General features: G+C 36.7%; 1 protein-coding gene across 2 annotated transcripts in view; it reads right to left on the bottom strand.

The window, feature by feature from the left end:
- Positions 1-3,681: 3,681 nt before the first annotated feature.
- Positions 3,682-26,054, bottom strand: part of ZBTB10 (zinc finger and BTB domain containing 10) — a 41,153-nt gene continuing 18,780 nt past the window's right edge. For both annotated transcript variants that reach the window (XM_033202400.1, XM_033202399.1), the window contains exons 3-6: positions 13,745-13,843; positions 9,176-9,352; positions 8,804-8,976; positions 3,682-8,529 (exon numbers count right to left, since the gene is read on the bottom strand). In XM_033202400.1, the coding sequence (XP_033058291.1) occupies positions 8,224-8,529; positions 8,804-8,976; positions 9,176-9,352; positions 13,745-13,843 (755 nt within the window). In that variant the 3' untranslated portion in view covers positions 3,682-8,223. The remainder of the gene's footprint in view (positions 8,530-8,803; positions 8,977-9,175; positions 9,353-13,744; positions 13,844-26,054) is intronic.

Here is a 26,054-nt window from a genome sequence, read left to right as displayed (position 1 = left end):
ACTTAAAAAATATATATCCTAGAAAAAGATGTAACTGACCATTACCGTCTTTCTATGCCAGTTAATACAAAAATGTCAAGCACATGTCAAAATTAAGAGTTAACATCTTTTTCCCAAAACGCTGTAGTGCATTTTTAAGGTGAAAGTATTATTTCCCCTCTTATTATGTTGAAGGGGGACAATGTAAAGTGCTGTCTGTATGCATTCTTAACTTAATCTGCACTATTTTATATTTGTCTTCATCCTGTAACCTGTTACCCCTCCCACCCGCTCCTGCTTTTAAAAACTGCCGATACAAGGCTGGGCATGGTGGCTCACACCTGTAATCCCAACGCTTTAGGAGGCTGAGGCAGGCGGATCACCTGAGGTCGGGAGTTCGAGACCAGCCTGACCAGTATGGAGAAAACCTGTTGCTACTAAAAATGCAAAATTAGCCAGGCATGGTGGCACATGCCTGTAATCCCAGCTACTTGGGAGGCTGAGACGGGAGAATCACTTGAACCTGGGAGGTGGAGGTTGTGGTGAGCCAAGATTGTCCCACTGCACTCCAGCCTGGGCAATAAGAGCGAAACTCTGTCTCAAAATCACACAAAAACAAAAACAAAAAGAAAAAAAAAAAACACATTGATACAAAGGGTCTTTTTGGTAAAATTTCCCAGATGTCTAATTTTTCATCTTTCCCCATCCCAACTGACTTGACTTGCAGTATAGTAATAATTGAGAACACTATATATACCCTGTGGTCTCATTATTCATCCAAGGGCCTAACAAGTGGGTATTCAATGTATATCTGTGGAATGCATGTATGACCAAAGAGGAAGAGTCCACAGAATGAAACGGGAGCTCACATTTGAGTGTGGTACAAGTCCCCAGGAGCAATGAAAGACCACCACAGACGTCAGCTACCTTTAAAAGGCAAATACAGGATAAAAGTTTAGAATGATTCCTGGCTCCAAAACACTGTCTTGAGTCTAATGTAAGATTTTAATAAAAACATCTTTATGCCTATGAAATAATAAAACATAATTTTTAGACAAATGCAAGACTAACAAAAATATACCTACATATGGAAAATTCTAGACTTCACCTTAAGTCATTTTAGGACTTCTTCAAATTTCCTTTGCTATAAATGAGGATATGGCCCAGGACTAGTACTCTGGGATGCTGATTCAATTCCTACATTTGCTATTATTTGGAATGGGCACATTTTATTAATGATTTAGGTGACAAGTACTTGAAAAATTAGTGTGGGAAGATCTGCTTTGGAGAATTACCCATGTCAGTACATAAATGCCACCATCTCACTTTAGGAATCCAGATGCTACAAATATCCAAGGAAACTACTTGAAAACGGGACAGGTTGACAGAGATGCTAAGCTTCACATTACCTTTTACACGAATACGTCTTTCATATGGTAAAATATAAATGCCAAAACCCAACATACCTCTTCACAAATACCAAAATCATATTGGCAACTAAAACATCAGGTCATTTTAAAATATTTTTATTGATGTATTATTGCACTCTACATCAAAACTCCAACAGGGCTTTTCTTCTAGTTTTTTCACATATAGACCGAATGTTGGGCATTTAAATATTAGTGGTGTATATGTCAGACATTTTTAAACAAATATTTTGCAGCAAATGGCTATTAATTCTCACTAAATGTTCTGTTATGGAGATGGTTTAAAAAAAATTACAAAGGCTACTTTTGCATTGAGATCTCCATAGTAACATCTGCAGTAGGTTGGATTTGGTCATCACATCTTGCAGTAACATTATCTACTAGGGTTATGTATCCAGGCAAAGGATCCCAAAGGCTCAGTGTGACACCATGTATCATATGCTTGGCAACTCAAACAAAACTGGCTTGATAGCTACATGCCATATGATACTAACAGGCAAAATCCTTAAAGTTGCTAGTGCCTTTAGTCATTCACTTAGTAAATACTTTTGAGCAACAAGCTATGTGCCAAATACTATTTGAGTGTACTTTGGAATCTTCTAACTTCAAACTTATCCCTAATCTCAAATATTTATTGAATGAGTTTGGTACAGGAAAAATAATACTGAAATGGAAGTTCAGGAGTCCTGGGTCCTAAAACTGACTGGAGTCACTGTGGCAACCTCTGTGGGTATGCTTCATTGGGTAGTCTCTTACAGTCTCTTTTCAATCTAAGTAATTCTACAATAATCTTGAAACCATCTTATGTATTATCTCACCAACTGTTAGGACCTATGCCAGTAAGACTGTCTTGTGTTTAGCTTTCACTAAGATTCTAACGCATACCTAATTACACTTGGAAGATTAGTTTTTTCTTATTGCCAAATTTAAGACTGGCCGTGCTGGGAAAAAAATAATCTGGCTGACAGTAAGGTGGCAGTATTAACAGCAGGTAAGGCGCCATGCAGTTTTTCATTCACTTTAATTAGTGGAATAGATTTCCTATAGTTCAAGTTCTTTCTTTAAACTTCAGAAAGACAGTCATGTCATAGCCTAAATTCTGAAGTACCTTTAGTTTTCTTACCTAAACATGGATCCAATAATTCAGTTTCCTATACCTGCTCCCAAACACTGGTCTGTGGTGATTTGTGGTGAAAAAGAAAGCAGCTCAGGTAGTGATTTTTTCTATTAAGCTGAACGTGGTGTCTAAATTCTTAATTTCCTAAATTATGTCATTTTTATGGTCAAAACATCCTTCGTCCAGTACTTACACATACAAAATTTTATCATTTTAGTTATTTGTTGACTAAGCAAAACAAAAAGTAACTACAACGGTCCCAACACCTAAAAAAAATAAGCACAAATCCAACTCTGAAATGGAAATGTTTGGTCAATACTGCCTTAGCCAAAATGATTAAGTAATCTCTTTGACTTTACGCAGTTATCTCTAGTGGTAGACCTTTTTCTGAAGCAGCCCCATTTCATCTTTGGATAATTAAAAACCGATTTTCAATCTTGAGCCAATGGTCCCAATCATGACCCCTTAGAAACACATAAAGTATCTTAATTATCCTGCCTCATGATAGCTCTTTACATGTTTAAAGATACTAGGCATTATAATGCTATGTAGGCTCCCCTGTATTGTGCCTTTCTCCAAACAAAATCAATGAACTCCTATTTTTCTAAGAAAAGTCTGAATAATCTAATCAGTTCTGATTTCCTTTGCTCTATTACTAACTTTGAAATAATCTAAAAAGCTAGTTGTTTTCTCTACATTAATAAAATTTCAAAGACTTGAAATTTATAACATCACATCACTTGTAGTCAATCAGTCCACAAATATACAACACGGGATGAAGCAGTTTACCTTTGCTTTTCAACCCATTTCCAAGATTATGCACAAATGTAAATTAAAAGGGAATTTTTAATGTTTTCTAAAACCTGTAGAGAATCTTAAAAGATACACTGATTACAAATCACTGCTACTAATTAAAGCAGCATTACTTGGAGGTAGTTTGTCATTTATGTACTTTCATATAAAAACATACAAATAAAAAAAAAACCCTTATAGTATTCTATAATTGAAACTTGTAAGCCTGAAGTACAAAGATATCTGAATTATACATAAGTCAATTTCATTAAGGTGTTCCCCTTACCCCAATTAGTCTAAATTAGTACACTTGCAAAGGAATCTGAATTAAATGTCAGTCAATAAAATTCACAAAGCCAGAAGCAGTTTAGTGCTCACAAGTTTATATTTTTAGGTTTGAATAAAGACTCTTGTGTATTTTCTAAATACACAGACAAAACAGTTTCGGAAGTTTACATACATGTCTTAGGACACTTATATTAGGTAGGTAATTTACATGTTAAAAAGTTGGTCTTCGTAAAAGATCTTCCCAAAGAGCTTTTACAAACAGCAGGCAGAAGTGTTCTTTTATGTTTACAGTGTTCAAAATGCCAATGCTCCCACTAAATAATGGCCTCAACCATCACTCTCCTCAACCCAAAATATTGTTCTCAATAGCTAGTGTACTCCAAATTTAAGTACCCAATGTCATAAAATTTAGGGCTAGAAAACATCTTTTGAAGTGTGCTTATCCCTAACACATTTTAAACTATCTAGAATTCTTTAACTTCAGATGAAAGCAGGGATACAGCAGGAAAAAAAAAAAACTTTCCATTTTAAGTCCTAAAGTGACTATAAACACCTGTTAGTTCTAAGTGTGGATATTATGTACCATCGTTAAGTTTTAAGGATCTGGGTGACTGAACGGCACAAAAACTGGGGTTTCTATCTAGTTCTTCAGATAAAAACCATTCTTTTATAAAATTAAAATGCCACAGCCGGTTAAGAGCATGTGCTACACTGATGTGTCTTAATATAGTCAAAGTGACAAAACAACTGCTTTATGAGGAAAGAGTAGTAAGGAAATTTGTTGGGGGGAGGAAAGACACTCAAAATTCTAAACACAGCTGTCTTACAGGAAAAATATAAATCCATAGACTCCATTAAGAGCTGAAATTCTACAAGAGTTGTTTAGTGAGGCAGAATAGAGCCTCCTTGAAAGAGTATGGGCTTCAGAATCAGACGTGCTCAAAGCCCCAGCTCTATCACAGCTGTGTTAAATTAGCCAAGTTTCTGAATTTCTCTGAGCCTTTCCTCATCTATAAAATGGAGACAATTAGCACCTACCTTATAGAGGATTAAGGTAAAATCAGGTATACAGCACAATGGCAAGTGTGGGCACTCAAAAAAAAAATTGGTAGTTTTTTGAATCGTTTTTCAGAAAAATGAATCTAAACCCTTCATGCTATGTTCAGAAAATCCTAAAAAATATAAATAAAGCTTACTAAAGTTTTAAAATTTAAGATTCTTAAAAACCTATTTTCCATAACACTTTCCCCCATATGATACTACTCCAGTCATATTCAGGCCCTTTACACCATTTTGTATTAATATAAATGCCCAAGTCCTAATCCTTTCATTTCCTATTTTCTCCTTCCTTTCCCCTGTCTTTTCTCATTTCTTTTTCCTCTTGGTTATCTATTATTAAACAACTTTAAGATGTGTTATGAACCTATTATGTACCAGTGTTCTAAGCACTTTACATGAATTAACTCATTTAGCTCACTCTTCTCCAGTAGGATGGCTGTACCTAACCCAGCTAGTGTGTTTTCCTCAATTTCAAAGCTACTCATTACTGTTCAGTTTCCCTTTCCTATAATGTTTCTTCTTTTTTAAACTCTTAATTGCTAGTATGCTAAATTTAGCAAAATATCTAGTAAATAAGAAAAAGGAACAGGGATCCATATGGAAGTATCTGTGTCTGAGAACTCTAAGAAATAATGCACAATCTTGATTTATGAGACTGTCTGTAACTACAGAGTGAATATGAAAGAAAGTTTACACTCTTCCCCTTCATTAAAATTAAAAGCTCTAAAATACTTTTTCATTTAAAATATAAATTACAAGAGACAACTTCGCCAAATGTGTAACATAATTCTGCCAGAGTTCCACAGACAAAATTATGAGTATTTCATTGTTACCTCTGAGACCAATCATAAGTTCTTAGTATCTATCAACTTCCTGAAATTTTACTGTAAGTCAGAAAAAGAATACACTTAAAAAAATAGAAATGTCCAGTAGTATACCTTAGTACTAAAACTATTTTTTAAAAAGATCTAGATGGGAAAAGGCAGTCCCTCGAGATCATGAAACAAAATAAGTTAGGCAGTCAGCAAGTAGAAAAATCTGTCAATTCTGTTTCTGGTAAAATGTTTACTTCAAAGAAATTTTTGTATAGGCTGAGGCTAATATATTCAAGAGTATAAACACTTTTCCTTTGGATTACCTAAAAACAAACTTTTAAAGTATCATATTTCAATTGACTAAAAATATAGCCAAATCTGTCACAACACAACATAAAATGGACAATTATAGAATATTTTAAATTAACAGTAACAAGCCATCTACATCAAACCTTATTTCCAACTAAAACCAAACAAAAGCACAACAATCCCGTAGTGTACCAAGTGTGTATTTCAATTTACTGTATGCAATCTAACAAAAATTTGGTCATAATTTACCAGATATACATAAATGATTTAAGTAGTAAAAGAAAATTCAGCTTCAAGAGAGTAAGTTCATATCTTGAGGAAAAGTAAAAGTACATTAAGAATGTAAAGCCAAAGTCCAGTTTCTATGCAATAAGTGAACTGTAGTCTAATAAAGCAGATTTAGGTGATTTTTAGATATATATCTTTGTTCTTTAATATATATTTATATATAGACAGATCTACCAATTGTAAACTAGTTTATTTAAAGGAAGGGAATAAATGGGATGAAAGAAATCTTTATACTATACTTACATATTCACAAAGAACATTTTACGTTTAAAATACTTTTTCATTCATAGTATCTTTGCCCAACTAATTTCTACCAGAAATACATTTTACTCATTTGTCTAGAACATTAAGATGTACTCATCTGTTTTAAACAAAAATCAAACAAACTATTCTTATCTGTCAGGTTTACAGTTATGCAGAAACTACAATATAGATGACAAAAGATGCATCTAACCATGTAACTGTAATTTATCTTTGATTTATCCAAGCAGAAACATCATTGTCTAACAATAAACCATTATTCTACTGAAATCAGAGACAATGATAAAGCTTGTCTCTTAAAAAACATCAACTTTCCAACTTTGATCAGATGGAGCACCAAAGGGATTATATCTGTCAAAGCATCTTTGCAATTTTTTTCCACATAACTAGCATAATTTAGTTACCTGATATAAAATAGGAAAATATACTCAATTTTTATTTAAAAGAAAGCTGAAAATATGACATCCCTCAATCTTATATAATATACAATATGCTAATAAATGCCATACATGTTAACAATACGTGAAATGCTGCTGAGAGTTTCACAATCAGCTAATTCATGTCACCAGGCTAAGTAAATCTGACAATTTCACCTCAATATGTCACCCTTTGTACCCTGAAGAATTTAGTTTACAGAATAATAAAGCTTCTCAGAATTTTATTTGTAAGATTTTTGAGACTGTTGAATCATGGTGACTACTAGGACTGTATCAAGGTGTAGTGACTTCAAGGAACAGAAAAAAATAAATTAAGTATTGATCATAATTTCAAAACAATATCCCGCTAAGTATGAAACGAAAGAGAATGCACATTTTGTGTTAATTTTAATGATAAAAGGGACATGGGTAAAAACCTGATATTTCACTTATATTGCATAACAAGCTAACCAAACTGGACATGGTGGATAAATTATAAAACAAATCATTTTACTTATTTCTATGATTTTTCTTTCAATTAGGTCTTTCAAATAGGACTGAGGTATAGTACACTGGCAAAAATAAAGAGGCAAACAAGAATAGTGCCAAAGTAACAGATACCCAAAACCGAATACCATGTCAGAAAACATCATATAGTAACCATTTATCAGATTAGAGCAGCAGAAGAAAGTTACTTCTAAATCATAATCATTTTAGTGGTATTTGTCAACTTCGCCACGATAACTTCATAACATCATTCTTCATTTGTGAAGTAGTAAAATTCATGTCAAAAAGGAAGGGGGGAATGGAGGAAGTCAGTTAGTTCATTCCAATAAATTACCTCTCCAGTTCTTATAAACATGCCCATCAGCACAAAATTGAGAAATAATACCTAAGACTAGAAGAGACTTGGTTTAAGTTATGAAGCAAATTAAATGGAAAAATACAAGAAAATAGAACCAATGGGGTTGAAAAAGCCCCTCACTGAAAATCTGTATTAAAAAAAATAAAATTAATAAAAATAAAAATAGAAACAAAACTCTACTAGTACAAACTAGCCTGAGTGGTTTGATGGACAGAGTGATTGGGTCAAATGTCACTGTACTTCCATAAATGGATTTTCTCCATTCATGTTAAAGTAGCACATGAATGTAAGCTCTTTAAGGACTATTTTCATAGGACCCAAATAGTTACTGTATATCCTATAAATAGAAAATATTTTACTTTGATAACTGACTGAATATGTGGGGACTCCATGTAATCCAACCACATGGTTGTTTGCTGTATAGTCCTGTGCAAATATAAAAAAAAATTTTTTTTTTTTGCTATAAGGCTTTGACCCTACAGTTTTCACAGCAACGTAACTACTATCCAGCATGTACCATATTTTGCAAGCCTTCAAGTTCAACAATCCAAATTGTCGATTCATATTAGGTCCAAATGCAGCATCCTTGAGGAGTATAGTAGGTCAGTTAATCATCTAGAGACATACAAACTTCTCCTGATTCATCCCATCGAGAGGGATCATTCTGATCTTCTCCATCATCAACTAGCTCTTCATCAGCTTCTCCTACTTCATTCTCCTCGTATTCTTCATCCCGAGGGAATTCTGTATCCTGTCCCTGATCTACACCTTCTTGCCCTCCTGGTTGTGATTTATCTGCACAGTCTACACAAACACCATAACGTCGAGATCCATGTCTTATTCCAACACTGGCTGCTAACATGAAGATCTTCTTACACACCATACATTTGTATTTTTTATCCTTTTTATGCACCTAATTGAAGGGGGGAAAAATCCAATATAAGGATATTATATATAACAGAATGCATTTGAACCACTCAAATTAAACCACACATTTAATAATGAGTGAATATACCACTGTTTCTCTGTAAAAAGCTCACTATCAGTTCATAAAGTCAAACTCTTTGTTTAAAGCAATTTAGGAGACAATCTTCCTTAAATTCACAATTAACTGTTTAAATCCCTTTAAACTTCACTGACATAAATACAGTTTATCTCAAAGATTAGCTGTATTTAAAGTTACTTACCAGGGAATGTCTTTTTACATGTTCTCTTCGAGTAAACAGTTTTCCACAAATATCACAGCTAAATGATCTCACTCCTGTGTGAATGAGCAAGTGCCTTTTTAGTGTTCGTCTGTATTTGGCTACATAGCTACAATGAGGGCATTTTAACTTGTTCATGATTAGAGATGATTCACCTATGAGAATTAACAAAAAAAGAGAAAGTGCTTATTATATATTAAACAGAAAACTTACTATCAAAACTTCTTATCTCTGAGAACAGCAATTATGTAGAACTACTGATACTTGTTTTTTTAAAAAATGCAGAATATGAAAGCTTTTAATTCTTAACAATTATTTAATAATTCTGTATTTGTTTAGTTGACTAATACTTGCCATTTTCCCAAGTTTCTTGTTTTGGCCAAGATTCTGGCAATAATCCATACTTGAAATCATTTGAAGCACCTGGTATCAATCCATACTTGAAATCATTTGAAGTACTTGGTATCAATCCATACTTGAAATCATTTGAAGGACCAGGCATCAAACCATACTTGAAATCATGTGAAGTACCTAGTACAAGTAAAAAGTCTGAATTAGTAATGGTAATAAAGATCTGTCTCTTATCAGAGTCAGAAAACAGAAAATATATTTATATCCTATGAGCACTGATAGAACTTCATAGTGAGTTAAATAAAACTCTATTTTAGTCTAAAATTGAGATGTCTTCCTACTTTATTATCACAATTAAACAAAATACTATTCAACTATAATAGAAGAAATTCAGTTAAAAAAAAAAAAAAATCATGGGCCAGGCACAGTGGCTCATGTATATAATCCCAGCACTTTGGGAGGCCGAGGCAGAAGGATCACTTGAGCCCAGGAGTTTGCAACCAGCCTGAGCAACATGGAGAAACTCCATCTCCGTCTCTACAAAAAAATTTTAAAAATTAGCTGGGCATGGTGGTGGGTGCCTGCAGTCCCAGCTACTTGGGAAGATCATTTGAGCCCAGGAGTTGCAGTGATTCAAGATTGCGCCACTGTACTCCAGCCTGGGTGACAGTGAGACAATGTCTCAACAACAACAACAACAAAAAAGGTGCCGGTGGGGGAGAAAAAAACATGAGTATCATTTAATTGTGCAGACGCCACAAGAAATTACCCTTTTAAAGGATGGGTATATTCAAACCAGAACTCCTAATAGTTGCTTTTTTCTAACTACTCTATCACTCGAGATTTTATCACCCTAAAGTCCAGCTATCAAATGGGATATTCTCCTTATTACAAACCCAGAACAGGCACATAATTTTAAGATTAATTAGTATAGAAAAATGGACTGAGAATAAAGAATATACACAGGATAATTAAACATTTAAAGTTCTATTACTACATCATTGTTGTTTCAGACATATTAGGGCAAGGTAACTGAATGCTCTCAGGGTTCACTGAAATTTCTTTCTAACTCCATCCTTAAATAAAATAACGTGCAGAAGATAGAATCAAAATAGAATAATGCATGTGCCTAAGGATCTTCAGATTAGCAAGGGCGGGAATTATATCCACCGGATTTAATTCCATCTTTAATGTAATTCCTTGGACCAGGAACCTTTTGGCAGTAGGAATATATCCAGAATCTTCCACAACTATTGCCACCCTGATCCAATCAATGGTGAGCTCTAGCCCCTGGACTGTCTTCAGTAGCCACCAAAAACTTGTCTCCCTACTTCCACTGTTGCCTTCCTGGAGTCTGTTCTGAGGAGAGAAATCACAGATTCTTTAAAACACTACCTTAAGGCAGATCACCATCAGCTTACAAGGCTGCAAAGACTACCCACCCTCACAATAAAAGCTAGAGACTTTCAGTATCTTCCAAAGCTTTACCTGGTGGAGCCCTGGCTTCCAACCACCCTTTCAGTCACTCTATTCCAACCATACTGACCTCTGTGCTGTTCCTCGTCCATGATAAGCATGCTCCCAATTCAAAGCACCTAAGCTGCCTAAAACACTCCTTGCCAAGATACAGTTCATTCAAGCAGCGATAATACATTTTCCTCCCATGGGCATCACGGTTTCAAAAGTAAAGAATGTTTACCCAAATGGATTTGCTAAGAATCATTTCCCATATATGTTCCTAGACATGTTGTTCCTCTTAAAAATTAAGATAACTTAAGATTCCTTTTGGTGAAAGTCTTAATACCCAACAAAGTAAAAATGTCTCTAAAGTATTTTAAAACTGCACATCATTACTATTACTGTAAACTGTGCTGTACTTGGAATATCTTGACCGGTTTTTGATGTAAAGAAAGCTCCCTGCACCCATAGCTACATATAATTCAACTATAATTCATCATAGTTGCACCTAATTTGTGTTTGGAAGTAAGCTGTAAGAATCCTAAAGTGAAGCATTTCTGGGTGAGGGATAAAGAATGGGATGGAGGTGGTAGCCTGTAGGTCAACCTACTGTTAGTTTCACATTTCTAAATAAAGTTTGAGCTTTATGATCCATATTTCTTGTCTAAATCAGTACAAAGTCAAACTCCAAGACAGCAAGAACTGTGCCTATCTTACTTGCCTTGGTTTTTCTACTGTCTAAGACATATGCCCTACGATTACTTGTAGAATAAATGTTATCTAGCACATGCCAATATGTTCTTCTGACTTGCTTAAAATAACTTGGGAAACTAGTATCAAAAGACATGTTAGATGTTCTAATATCTACAATTATTCACAACATATAAGAATAAGGAAATAGGCCAGGCACAGTAGTTCGTGCCTGTCATCCCAGTAATTTGAGAGGCTGTGGGAGGATCGCTTGAGCCCATGAGATTCAGGGCAGCCTGGGTGACAAAGCGAGAGCCCATCTCAAAAGAAAGACAGAAGAATATCCCTAAAACAATTTGTAAACTGAAAATCCAAGATTCAACATCCATGATAACAAGGAATGTAACACTCTATCTGGAACACAAAATGGTAATTCAAATTAAGTAAACCTTGCCCCAAATTTCTTTCATCTCTCCTAATTCTTATAACAGAGAATACTTGTAGGAATTACAAGAGTGGCCTGAATAAAGGTACTGTCATTGTAAAATTCAATACACTTAAGAATCATTAAGGTCATAGAGCTCTTCAAGATGGTGCTTACTGATCAATAATATCCTTCTGGGTACATTATTCCATAATAGAAAACTAAGGAAAAAGCAATGTAAGTTTTTGACATCAGAATCATCAAGCAAAGGCTGATCTCAGATGCAAAAATACTAATGAATCAAAATGTCCCCTTTAAGAGGAATAACCCTATATCAAAGATTTACAAATTTAAAAGTTTACATATGAATTCACAGGCCCCTAACTAAACCCATTCTTGGACTAGATTTCAAAACTGAGAAAGCAAGTGCAATAACATCTTCTTGCGCTGTTAGCAATTTTCTGTACAAACAAAATCTTTAAAATTCAACACATCTGACGTATGAACTGCTAAATTCAAAACTTATTTTGTAAATTCTTTTAGACAGTCAGGGGAAACCACCTTAAGGCAGTTTCTTCAGAAATGTGGCTTTATTTTGGTCAGTATATACTGAATTCAGAGCCCATGACTACTTTTTGTAAGAAGTACCTCATTGTCTCTGTTCTCATCAACTTTGAAAACAACTCCAAAGTTAGTCAAACTGAATCAATCAATAAACATCCATATCTATCTTCAACAAATACTAGTTTTGTCATGTTTTTATGTACACACACACATACATGCTTTCTATGCACTATTTGAAAACATGCATGCTCATAACTTCAAGCCTAAATGCATCTTCTAGAACATGCTCCTAGATAACCACCGTATAAGAAATTTAAAATTGCTTATCACTTAACACATACTACATATTCTAATTTCCGGTTGGCCCAAAATGTCCTCTTTAGTCATTTTTTGTTCCCATGATCTAAGCAAGATCCATGCTGCACTTTAGTTTACTTCCTTGGTCTCCTTCTATCTAGTGGTTTCCCCATTTGTCTATCATAACATTAATATTTTAGAGTTTGGACAGGTTTGGACTACCTGTCGTATACATCGATGTCTGGGTTTTCCTTTGTCATCAGATACAAGCTAAACAGTTTCTCAAGAATACTGCATAAGAAATGTTGTGTGCCAGGTAGTACATCAAATCAGTCAACCTTTAATTTCAGTTTGTTCTCTTACTAATGACACTTAAGTTTAATCACTTAGTTACGACAATCTTCCTCAGATCTCTTTATTCTAAATTTACCTTTTCCCCTTTGCAAGTGGAAATCACCTATGGGAATCTATGGGAATAATCTGAGACCACGTGAATATGATATTCCCCAACAACCTTTCGCCCAGTCATAGTGGGACAAGCCCATTAACAGTGGCTTAACATCCACTGATGATTTTGAATTATTTCCTGTGGGGGCTGCAAAATAGCTATTTTTCCAATTCTATCATTCTTCTATCAGCTTGGCATTCTTCTGTAAAGATTGACTTTCTTTCACTCTATTTCATTCATAACATACTCATGAATTCTTTGTTTTTATATTCATCAAGCTTCCTCCAGTGCACTGCTGATATCACACAGAACTAATCAACATTTTCTATAGCCATTAACTACACCATCATTTTGCATAAAAGCTAATTAAAATAAATTCAATCATTATTTTAATTACCATTTCCGTTCCGTATCTATATACCAGCAGGAAGCCATAAGGCATATTAACTCAATTACTTTTTATATGTAAGAGTTTTTAAACTAAACAAATGACTCCCTCAAACATACAAAACCAGAAACATCAATTTGCATGCACCAATTTTCCAAAGTCATTATGAACATAGCTAACATAGATTGAGAGTAGTTATATACAAAAGAACCCCTTATGGAAGAGAAATTACAGTAGGCTGCAGGTAAGATGTAACACTTCCCAATCTTAAATGTACTGTTGCTAAAATCTTACTGTACCTACCAGCATCACCTCCATCTTGACTAGTGCCAGCTTCAGCCAATAAATTTGCATTCACATTCCTATCACCATCTGGCCCCGAGAGTAGAGCACCATCTAAATCTGAAAAGGAAACATAGAAAAATTTATCTACAAACCACACCATAGCCACCACCCAAAACACCACTCTTTCTTGGAACTGTTTCTTAAATAAAAAGTACCATCTGTAAGTACTGAATTATCTACTGTGTTCAATACTACAAGGCTCACAGAAGCCTAAGACATGTATAGTGAGTACAGTGTACTGGTTAGGAATGGGCTGTAGAACCAGGGTGAATTAGGTGCCACTCATATTTCTGTTACAGGCTACGTGACCATGTGCCTTAGTTTCTCCCTAATTTATATCATAGATGTGATCTAGGAATCTAATTGGATAATGTAACAAGCCAAGTGTTACAATTATGGTAATTGACATTCAAACAATACTGCTAGTACTAACTAGTAAGTACTAGATGTATAAAACACATTGTTGGTGCATCCGTATTGGTTCACAAGTGGATAAGACCAACTAAAGCTAGAATGCTTGACTGGAAGTGGTGGCTCAGGCCTATAATCCCAGCACTTTGGGAAGCTCAGGTGGGCGGATCACTTGAGGCCAGAAGTTCGAGATCAGCCTGGTCAACATGGAAAAACTACACCTCTACAAAAAATACAAAAATCAACCAGGTGTGGTGGCACACACCTGTAGTCCCAGCTACTCGGGAGGCTGAGGTGGGAGGATCTGCCTGAGCCCATGAGGCAGAGGCTACAGTGAGCTGAAATCACACCACTGCACTCCAGTCTGGGGCAACAGAGTGAGACCCCATCTCAAAAAAAAAGTTTGACTGTCAGAATACAGAATATAGATGGCAAATAAAACCATGGGAGTGAAACAGATGAGACAGTGAGAAAAGATTAAGTACACTGAAGAATCCTAACATTTAATGAGTTACAAAAAAACATATAAAAAACCTTTAAGGGAAAAGTAGTCCACTTTGTCAACACTCCCTAGAATTCAAGATGAATGCTAAAAATGGACATCACTTTCATTCAATAAGCACCTAGGATGTCACTGGTAATCTTACTGAGCGATACTGGTGAGTAGGTGGGCAAGCAGATAAAACGAGTGGTCTGTTGTGAAGAGATGATCATCAATTAAGAAAAAATGCTGACAATCTTTCTGAGAAATTTAACTATAAAAGGGAAGTATAGGAAATAGAGTAATGATTTTTTTCTTTTTTAAGAAAGTGAAACTTACATTTTTTTTGGAGACAGGGTCTCCCTCCGTCACCCAGGCTGGAGTGCAGTGAGATGGTGCAGTGGCACGATCTCAGCTCACTGCAACCTCTGCCTCCCAGGTTCAACCGATCCTCCTACTTCAGCCTCTCAAATAGCTGGGACTACAGGTGCACACCACCACACCTAGCTAATTTTTGTAATTTTTTTGTAGAGACAGGGTCTCACTATGTTGCCCAGGCTGGTCTTGAATGCCTGAGCTCAAGCAATCCTCCTGCCTTGGCCTTCTAAAGTGCTGGGAGTACAGGCATGAACCACAGCACCTGGCCAAAAGTTACATATTTAAATGCTGACAGGAAGGAGTCACTAAAGGGAGAAGTTAAAGATACTAAAGATATTGCTGCGAAGAGAAGGAATTAACCATTGTGTAACATTCCTAAGGAGTCTTGCGATACAGGGGCACAGGTCTGGGTACTTAAGAGAGACAGCAGAGACAATCAGTGTTAAAGCCAAAACTTAAGGACAGAGTTAAAGCCAACACTTAAGGATATTCCACCAGGCTGTTGGTTTCTCTTTTCTCTGTAAGGTGAAATTAGTAGAATGTAGCATTATTGCTTAGAATAAATGGGTTGGAAGTCAGAACAATGAACAAGCATTTAATGTGGAAAGAACAGTAAATAGATACAGAAATCCTCTGCCCAATCCTTAAGAACGGGGATACTGCTTAGGTATCTAGGATTATACCTAGATAGGATACTATTTAGGTATTTTCCCAGTATTTATCATAATGCATGATAAATAAAAGGCTTTTTAAAATATTGTTTGCCAGGCATGGCGGCTCAAGCCTGTAATCTCAGCACTTTGGGATATAAATGCTGGCTTGAATAGTCTGCCCTTTGCAACTTGTATCACTAAACAAAGTTTAGTTTTAATTCATGGTATCTGAATAACAATTTGGTTTTTTGGTCTACAATTAAACTAAAACCTATCATGAACTGAAAATATTTAACTGAAATTTAGTGGTTTTGTTTTCTTAAAGTTAAATGTATTTCAACAATCAAAAAATAACATTGGTCAGGCATGTACTAGTCCTAGCTACTGAGGAGGCTGAGGCGGGAGGATGGCTTGAGCCCAGGAGTCCAAGGCTGCAGTGAGCTACAACCACACCACTATACTCCAGTCCGGGCAAGAGTGAGACCCTGTCTCAACAAAATTGAAATAAAAATAAAAAATACAATTATTCAATTTCACTAGACTTCTCAATCTTTTTTTAAAAAGTCATCATTCTGAAATGCAGTCTGTTCAAAGGACATTTCTCACAATTCTGCCGAGTGGGTTTTCAAATACAGGTTTCTATTTATGCAAAATTCTATAGTGAATTGCTGAAGGCTTTCCTCAATTCTTAAGAGGCATTTCCTATCTCCCACCCTACCCCTAAAGTACTGTGTTAGAACTTGTGATTTCTAATTCTACATGGACAACAAGTATAGACCTCCTTGGCCAAAATCTTATGAAATAAATAGCAAGTGTGTTTGTCTCATGTCTCTTTTGAAAGGCATCAACTACTTGGTTCTTGATATCAAAAACAAATCTCAAAAAACAGGTGAGTTCTTCCAAGTTGACAATCTTTTGACAATAGTGTGCTTAACTTTCAGGACGCAATATATTATGTCACTGCTTACCTTATTCAAAACCAGCTAAACCACCTAGTAACTCATTATTAGAGATGTTGATGTGAATGGAATAGAAGCCAGACAACCAACCATTTACTTGACATGAATAAATTTTGCTTCATTAGGAAGCATGATAGCAATTCTTGGTCATCATCTTTTTCTCTAAAATTACAAGATTACAAAATAAACTCTAATACATCTGCTTTTGTGATATCAAGTATCTTCCTATGGGAATCTTAAGCTTCATTTAAAGGTAGCAAAAAAAGGGCTAAGATTTCTTTGCAAACAGCACAAATCCTTTTGGAAGACTGATTCAAACATTAGTTTCCTTACCCCTCTTCTCACTACTGCACTTGTCTAAAACACACACACACACACACAAACACCACACTGGTTTCACAAGATGACAGCTATTTTTCTGACTGGTGCCAGGCACACATGTGGCATGTAATATTCAAATGACAAGCCATGTAGGATGTCTTCTATTTTAAAAAATGTCTTTTCTCAGTGAACAGATAGCAATCTCTATAACAAAAAACAGATTGTATGCATCCAGCAGTAAAATCTTTCAACATTTTATCAATGAGCAAACTAAGGCTGAGAGAGGTTAAATAACAAGCTAATGGCAGAGGTCTGCACTATTTAGTAACTGTATTGCCTTGCTTCCTGACAGTTTATTACAAGCACCAAGCCTCAGGGCCTGGCACATAAGCAGGCAATCAAAAAACTACAATTTGCAATGCTGGGAACATGAGAGCAGAAGTATATTCACACGTACTTTGCTGCTGACACTTAATATGCTCTTTTTGTGAAATGAACAAATATAAACATTAATTCCCCTCTGTCTTAAACCAGCATCCATTTTATTACTTTCCCTTTATTTAACAACATATTCTCCAAAATCTTAAGGATACCAAGGTACTAGCTATCATTGCTCTTTACAGTAATACTTTTTGTCTACTTTAAAGCAACCTCCTCCTTAGAATTCACATTTATATTATTTCCCTAATTAACCATGTATTGCATTTTTAAAACTATCTTCATGAGAGGTATTATTCATGGAAGGACAGATACAGTGGCTCATGTCTGTCCCAGCACTTTGGGAGGAGGCCAAAATAGGAGGATCGCTTGAGCCCAAGAGTTCAAGGCTGCAGCGAGCTCCCACTGCACTCCCTCCATGGGCGAAAGACCAAGACCCTGTCTCCTAAAAAAAATGAAAATATTACCATAGATTTTAAAAAATCTTAAACAGTGGAAAAATAATGAGATGAGCTTAAAAGACTGGTCTAAATCTCAGTCTCTACCTCCCAAAAATGTGCCCTTGACCAATGATATTAGTAAATGAAAATTCTAAGCAAAGTACAAGACAAAACAAAGTATCATTAAAGACAAGACTAATCTTGGTGCCTTGGTCATGTCAGAAATCTCATAGATCATGGTGGGCTACCAACCCTTCCAAATTATGTGTGAAGTGAGTAGCATAGCACCTGCCTGTGAATGCTAAATTAAACAAGACTGAGTTGGAAAGAAGGTTTCCCTGACCATTTGCTTGTGATTCTCAATATTCCAACCATTAGGCAAGTGCAGACTAATCCAGATTTTCTTAGAATACAAATACTCTTGAAAAGATGTAAGACACTGGGAAAGAAGTTTTAAGAAACAGCTAAACAAGTTGTATAAAAACTCAGACTCAGATCTACTCAACTTTCATTTTCATTTAAATACATTATCAGCCAAGTTTCTCTTATGGTAACAGTTTCAGAACTAAAAGCAAATGCATTCGGTGCTTTTCCCCCCCACAAACAGGTACAGACTTTTTCTCTTCGGTTTTCTCCTTTCAGTGGACAGTAAATTCAGTTGCAAATGTATTATATAAACCACCCTTTACAGTTCCTATAGCGGCCTTTGAAACTCAAAATAGCTTCCCTTTCACTCGCAAACTCATTGACAAGTGACTGCCCCATCTTAGACTAGGCTCAAGTGTTTCTTCCTTGCATTATTCCAAAGTGCTGTTATTTCTCCCTAACAGGTTCCCCCAGTACATGCCCCACCTCCAATCCATGAAAAATGCTCTTAAACTTTGTAGTCTTAAATGCAACATAAACAGATCAAATCTCTAAAAACCACTCATTACTTCAGAGTCTGTAAAGTCACAATACAGAAATAACTAGTTATACCTATAGACAAGATGGTAGGAAATTGGAGATGTCCCCCACAACACTATTCCTTTTCTATTCTTCTACCCACTCATTCCAATTTCTTCCCACTTTGCAAGTCAACGAATGTTCTTCTCCTCCTCCTAGCAAACTTGTAAATAACAAAAGATTCACTCACACTGCCTTCTCTATGAAGCCTTCCCCAACTCTCCTGGACAGTTAGGACCGTTCCACTGCACCCCCTCTTGCATCTTAAATAATCTAATTTTAACGTTTATCACATGGCACTGCATATGCTTCTACCCCACAGTCACCCTATTGTGAATAAGTTCCACATAAGGGACTCCTCAATCTTGACATTATGTGGCCTATTGCTCAGTGTCTTTAGATTTTAAATAAATACACTTCCAAATTTCCTATTATATGTGGAAAGCTATTTTGGAGTTCCCAGAAAGTTGTAACATTTCTGAAGAGTAAAGCTTTGAATGAAAATTTACACTATCTGGTCACCCTACTATATATTAAGGCTGTATCAGAAACCAAAAATTCAGTTCTATAAAAAACTTTCAGGGACTGACCTTTATATGGTTTAGACAATTTAACACCTTCAGCAGGAAGAAGTCACAAAAACGTCTTAACTGACCCAGCTCTTCAGCTTTACTCTGACCACTTAAAGAGTTTCCAACTTACAGGTAATAATCACCAGCACAGCCACTTCTTGGGTCAAGTACAATACAGGGAAGAAAAGCCAACAGTAAGCAGAACAAAAGGGGAAAAAGTGGCAGACTACTATTTCCACTACCATATGGTTGCGTACTACCATCTTTTAAAATTAAATACTGAAGATTCTTATGCATTAGTATATTGTGTAACTTATTAACTATTATTTATTTTTAAAAATAAGCATCAGGACTGGGTACAGTGGCTGCAACCCCAGCACTCTCGGAGGCTGAGGCAGGAGGAGAGCTGAGCCCAAGAGCTGGAGACCAGTGTGGGCAACATAATGAGACCCTGTCTCTATTTTTAAAATCTTAAAAAAAATTAGTCAAGAGTGGTGGCCCGTGCCTGTAGGTGTGCCCAGGTACTCAGAGGCTGAGGCAGGAGGATCACTTGGGCCCAGGAGTTTGAGGCTGTAGTGAGCTATGATCACTATACTCCAGCCTGGGTGACAGAGGGAGATCTTTTTTTTTTTTGAGACATAGTCTTGCTCTGTCCCCCAGGCTGGAGTGCAGTGGCACGATCTTGGCTCACTGCAACCCCCGCTCCCGGATTCATGCCATTCACCTGCCTCATCCTCCCAAATAGCTGGGACTACAGGCACCCGCCACCACGCCCGGCTAATTTTTTTGTATTTTTAGTAGAGACAGGGTTTCACCATGTTAGCCATGATGGTCTCCATCTCCTGACCTTGTGATCCACCGGCCTCGGCCTTGCAAAGTGCGGGGATTACAGGCATGAGCCACTGCACCCGGCCTTTTTTTTTTTTTTTTTTTTTTTTGAGATGCAGTCTCGCTCTGTCACTTGGCTGGAGTACAGTGGCATGATCTCTGCCTCCCGGGTTAAAGTGATTCTCCTGCCTCAGCCTCCCGAGTAGCTGGGATAATAGGCACGCGCCACTACGCCCAGCTAATTTTTGTATTTTTAGTAGAGACGGGGTTTCACCATGTTGGCCAGGATGGTCTCGATCTCTCGACCTCCTGATCCGCCCGCCTCAGCCTCCCAAAGTGCTGGGATTACAGGCGTGAGCCACCGCACCTGGCCTCAGAGGGAGATCTTGTCTCTTAGTAAAATATAAAATAAAATAAAATAAAATAAATAAGCATCTGGCTTTCAGCATCCTCCCCCCAATTATTAGAACCCCAAGTTACTAACGAAACATGAAATTAAATTCTGACTTGTAGCTCATCCTTCATCGCATACTCCATGGGACGCCTAAAAGGTCTAGCAAAACACCTGGAATCTCCTAAGAGAATAAAAACTAATCCAGGTCCATAAATCTGTTACGTGAGACCCTTGGGGTAAGACTTAGAATGCAGAATGTCTCCGATTTTATAGCTATGACTGTAACACCTCATGTGGGGTCTGGAGTAGCACCCTATAAACAAAACATTAATATTTATACAGTACAACATGAATATTTGTAGGGCGTGCTGGCTCACGCCTACAATTCCAGCACTTTGGGAGGTCAAGGCAGGTGGATCACCTGAGGTCAGGAGTTCAAGACCAGCCTGACCAACTTGGAGAAACCCCGTCTTGTCTCTACTAAAAATACAAAATGGGCCGGGCGCGGTGGCTCAAGCCTGTAATCCCAGCACTTTGGGAGGCCGAGACGGGCGGATCACGAGGTCAGGAGATCGAGACCATCCTGGCTAACATGGTGAAACCCCGTCTCTACTAAAAATACAAAAAACTAGCCGGGCGAGGTGGCGGGCGCCTGTAGTCCCAGCTACTTGGGAGGCTGAGGCAGGAGAATGGCGTGAACCCGGAGGCGGAGCTTGCAGTGAGCCGAGATTGCGCCACTGCACTCCAGCCTGGGCGACAGAGCGAGACTCCACCTCAAAAAAAAAAAAAAAAAAAAAAAAAAAAATACAAAATGGCATGGTGGCACATGCCTGTAATCCCAGCTACTCGGGAGGCTGAGGCAGGAGAATCGTTTGAACCCGGGAGGTGGAGGTTGCTGTGAGCCGAGATCACACCATTCATTGCACTCCAGCCTGGGCAACAAGAGTGAAACTCCATTTCAAAAGAAAAAAGAAAAAAAGCCCATGAATATTCACATTTAAGGAAGTAAAAAAATACAAATAGCTGATTTGTTGCCAAAATGATTAAGAAAAAGCTTTGGGTCTCCAAAGCTTTTAAGATTTCAGAATTTTAAGGTAGAAATTTTACTTCTTTCCCATTAGGGAGGCTGTCTGAGATATACTCAAGGCTTGTGGCAAAACTGAATCTAAAGCCCAAGTCTCCTTCACCAAAGCCATGTCCCATGGTTTTGAAACACATTTTAGACTGGACACGGTGGCTAAAGCCTGTAATCCCAGCACTTTGAGAGGTCAGGCTAGAGGATCCCTTGAGCCTGAGACCAGCCTCCTAGGCAACAAAGCGAGACTTCATCTTTACAAAAAAAAAAAAAAAAAAAAAAATATATATATATATATATTAGCCAGGCATGGTGGTGCACGCTCACCTGTAGTCCCAAGTACTGTGGGGCTGATTGTGGGAGAGTGAGGCGAGAGAATCACTTGAGCCCAGGAGGCAGAGGTTTCTGTAAGCCATGATCCTGACACTGCACTCCAGCCTGGGTGACAGAGCAAGACTCTGTCTCAAATATATGCCTTATTAGGATTTGTTAAATCTATCTAGTTTGAATATTCTTTTCTCAAAATAGTTTTCAAAGTACTAAATTATGTGCTTTTTTACCAAAAAAGCAATTACACAAATAAACGCAAAGCTTAAACCTGATTTCAACTCTACTTGTAAGGATTAATACAAACCTAAAAATGTTGCAAAACTCCTTTTCCATCAGAAGTCTAGGTGAAAGAAACTTCCAGATTATTTAAAAGAATTCTAAATTTTATCTTTTGATCAACTAAAATTACCTTACATTTGAGTACTCGTATGGCATAAGAAAAAAAATCATTTACACAGACTACATCAGCTTGTGGCAAATATCAAAAAATATAATAATCGACTGCATTTACTAGAAAATATCTGAGGAAACTGTTCATTATATTACTTGGTGTCAACTACATAAAAAACGGAGAAATTCCTTTCAGAAGACGGTACCAGGAAGTTTGTCATCCTGGTAGAACTGGTATGTTTTTCTCTTTTGAGTAAGGCTGTTTAGTATCTTACAGTCAATTAAAAGCTTAATTAGGGCAACCACATTTATATCCATGATGAGCACTCTTCTTTGCCAATTATACTTTATTTTGCTAATTTGTTTCTTTCGTCATTTCAAAATAAGGTATGTATGCATGCAATGTACATACAGAGTAAAATTATTCATAATAGGCAGAAGTTACTAGTATGACAGGTATAAATTTAAAAATCTAGGCTCAGAAAACCATGTTCCTTGAGCCCACAGAATAAAGTGATTTTAAAAAATGAGATTAACACCTGACTTGTACTAGTTAAATGGGACACAACATGTGTGAACACACATTGTAAAACAAATTTAGGCACTAGTTATCTCTACTTCTGTAATTCAATTTCTAATCTCAGGTTATCTACTTTATTTGGCTAAAATTTAATGTTTCCTGGTTGCAAATTAGCAAGACAAGGATTTTGAAATTTTTACATTATCAGAGCAATTCATTCATGATATCATTTTTACCCTTATCTGATCACCCAGATTTTAGTTTTTGCTGACAGTTTTAATTATTCCATAATCCCAGTATGTGCATATTCTCTTAGGACAGAAGTTTCTAACTTTCCTGAGTTCTACCTTCAAGTATTCTTGCATATCAGAAATGATCTGAAGCGAAGTCAAACAACAAATATGACGCTGTAGTGAGTCAAACAACAAATACGTTAATTTCAAGATAAAAAAATACCATCTGAATAAAAACTCTGCAGCTACGGGTATACCTTCTTACCTCAATTTTTAAAAGGCACCCAAACAAAAGCTTATACAAGACAGCGTTATTAGAGCTCTATCTTACAAACTCTGGGCTGACCTGGGGAAAGTCACAGTAACTAGAAGAGACCCACAAATGCAAACACGCCAAGCATTGTTTGCAGACTGAACAATTCACTAAGACTTTTCAGATGTTTGCTACAGAACTTTACATTCATTTAAAAGCATTTATTTCATGGAAAACTTTTTGTTTTCTCAGCAAATGGAAATTAAAGCATAACTAATGATGAAGGGGACCATAAAAATATTTTAAAGTTAAACGGAACTAATTTTTTAAAAAGATAGGAATCTACTACTTTAGTGGTTAATTGCAAGGTTGTAATGCAGGATAGTTCTAAATATGCAACCTGCCTCTTTCTACTTTTACTAGCTGAATGACCTTGGGACCTTGGGAAGGCCTTAACCTTGGTAAACACAGGCTGACTGTGTTCTATATTGGTCAGAACTTGCCTGGAAAGTTAGAATAAATTCTGTGCATTAATCACAAGGTGGGCAGAAGAGCACATAGCCTACAAAAACAGGACTTTTTAAATGTCTAACATTTGAAGGGTTAGCAGGTAGATTAGAGGAATTAGGTTAGGTTTAAATTATACTATTTCAAGCAGGGCACAGTGGCTCATGCCTGTATTCCCAGCACTCTGGGAGGCCGAAGCGGGCAGATCACTTGAGGTCAGGAGTTCCAGACCAGCCTGGCCAACATATAGTGAAACTCTCTACTAAAAATACAAAATACAAAAATTAGCTGGGTGTAGGTGGTGCACGCCGATAGTCTCAGCTACCTGGGAAGCTGAGGCAGGAGAAAGCTTGAATCTGGGAGGCGGAGGTTTCAGTGAGCCAAAATTATGCCACTGCACTCCAGCCTTGGTGACACAGGGAGACTCTGTCTCTCAAAAAAAAAAAATAAATACAATTAATTAATTAATTATAAATTATACTATTCCCAACGACAGAATTAGGAAGTTATAGAAAAGCAAATTTTGGCTACATTTAAAATGACTACCTAATAATCAGTCACCCTACACTGGAAGCTGTTTAAGGAAGTCTTTACAAGCAGTCAAAAAAATCAAGCTGAGGCTAAGACCATCTATTTGGCATTCGGTAGAAAGTACACAGCACCGGAAAACTGGATATGAATAACCTCAATAGTCTTTTCCAAGTTTAAGGAGGACTGCCATGACCAAGAGAGTTATTTCATATTTGTCACTTCATTTTCATAATCTGTAAAATCAACACAATATTTTAATGAGGAAACTGAGGACAAGAGCTTAATTTGATAATGGACTACAGTGGGTAGGTGGCATAGCTTATTTTCAAATTCATTATGTTTGATTCAATTTAGGCTCTTTCCAATATAGTAATATTTGCTGATCTCAACCTTAACTCACAGAATTACTTATAGAACCTTAAAAAAAAATTCCACATCCAAACCACATTCCATACCAATTAAACTGGAATCCACAGGAAGAGAGACCCCTTACGGTATGTAACACTCCCAAGTGATCCCAACGTGCATAGCTATGATTAAGAACCACTGCTATATACGAAGGGTTGGCAAGTTTTACTGGAACACACCTACCTTCATTTGTTTACATATTACAAATGACTGCTTCATGTCCCAAGTGGCAGAGCTGATGAGCTGATTTTTATGGCCAACAAAGGTGAAAGTCTTTTTTTTTTTTCTTTTTTAACTGTTTTAGCCCTTTACAGTAAAAATTCACCAGTCCTTGGCTCTAAATCATATTATACCCTAACCATAATGCTCGAGATCCATTTTTTTTTTTCCCCACCAAATAACATCGGTGGCACTGACAGAACCAAATTTGTGAGTTAAGCAAAGTTTGGATACCAAACTGCTAACAACGAAATGAAAATGATCCTTTTTAAGAGATGGCTGGGCACAGTGGCTCACACATGCAATCCCAACACGTTGGGAGGCCGAGGTGGGTAGATCTGAGGTCAGGAGTTGTAGACCAGCTTGGCCAACATGGTGAGACCCCATCTCTAGTACTAATACAAAAATCAGCCAGGCATGGTGGCATGTGCCTGTAATCCCAGCTACTTGGGAGGCTCAGGTAGGAGAATCACTTGAACATGGGAGGCAGTGGTTGCAGTGCACCAAGATTGTGCCACTGCACTCCAGCCTGGGAAACAGAGACTCCATTTAAAAAAAAAAACCAGACATAAGAGATAAAGTATGTTAGACCACCAATTAATTTACGATAGAACTAGTCCATTGATACAACCATGGCTAGGAAATACTTGATAAAAATTGCTAGTAATATTATTTTTGAAAGTATGCATTGTAGTTCATTATTAATGCTTGTCTTTAAATCCCTCCAATTATATGTGGCATTAATTTTTTAAATCGGGTTACTGCTGTTGCCATCAAACAAGCACTACACCCGAAAGATCTTATTTATTCTTTAAGGAAAAGTGTGTGTATTTAAAAACACTACAGGGTTTCCACCATACTGTTAAATAGGAATAATCCATACAGCAGGAAGACAATGTAGCTCTAATAAAAAATTTGTCAAGGTCTTCTATATAATTAAGACAAAACAAAGTGCTGGCTAAGGAGTCTATCTACCCTTAAT

Source organism: Trachypithecus francoisi, unplaced genomic scaffold (assembly GCF_009764315.1).
Source record: "Trachypithecus francoisi isolate TF-2019V2 unplaced genomic scaffold, Tfra_2.0 Lachesis_group7, whole genome shotgun sequence".
NCBI classification, from domain to species: Eukaryota; Metazoa; Chordata; class Mammalia; order Primates; family Cercopithecidae; genus Trachypithecus; species Trachypithecus francoisi.
The sequence above is the reverse complement of the archived record's forward strand: the minus strand, read 5'-3'. Positions and strand labels throughout refer to the sequence as shown.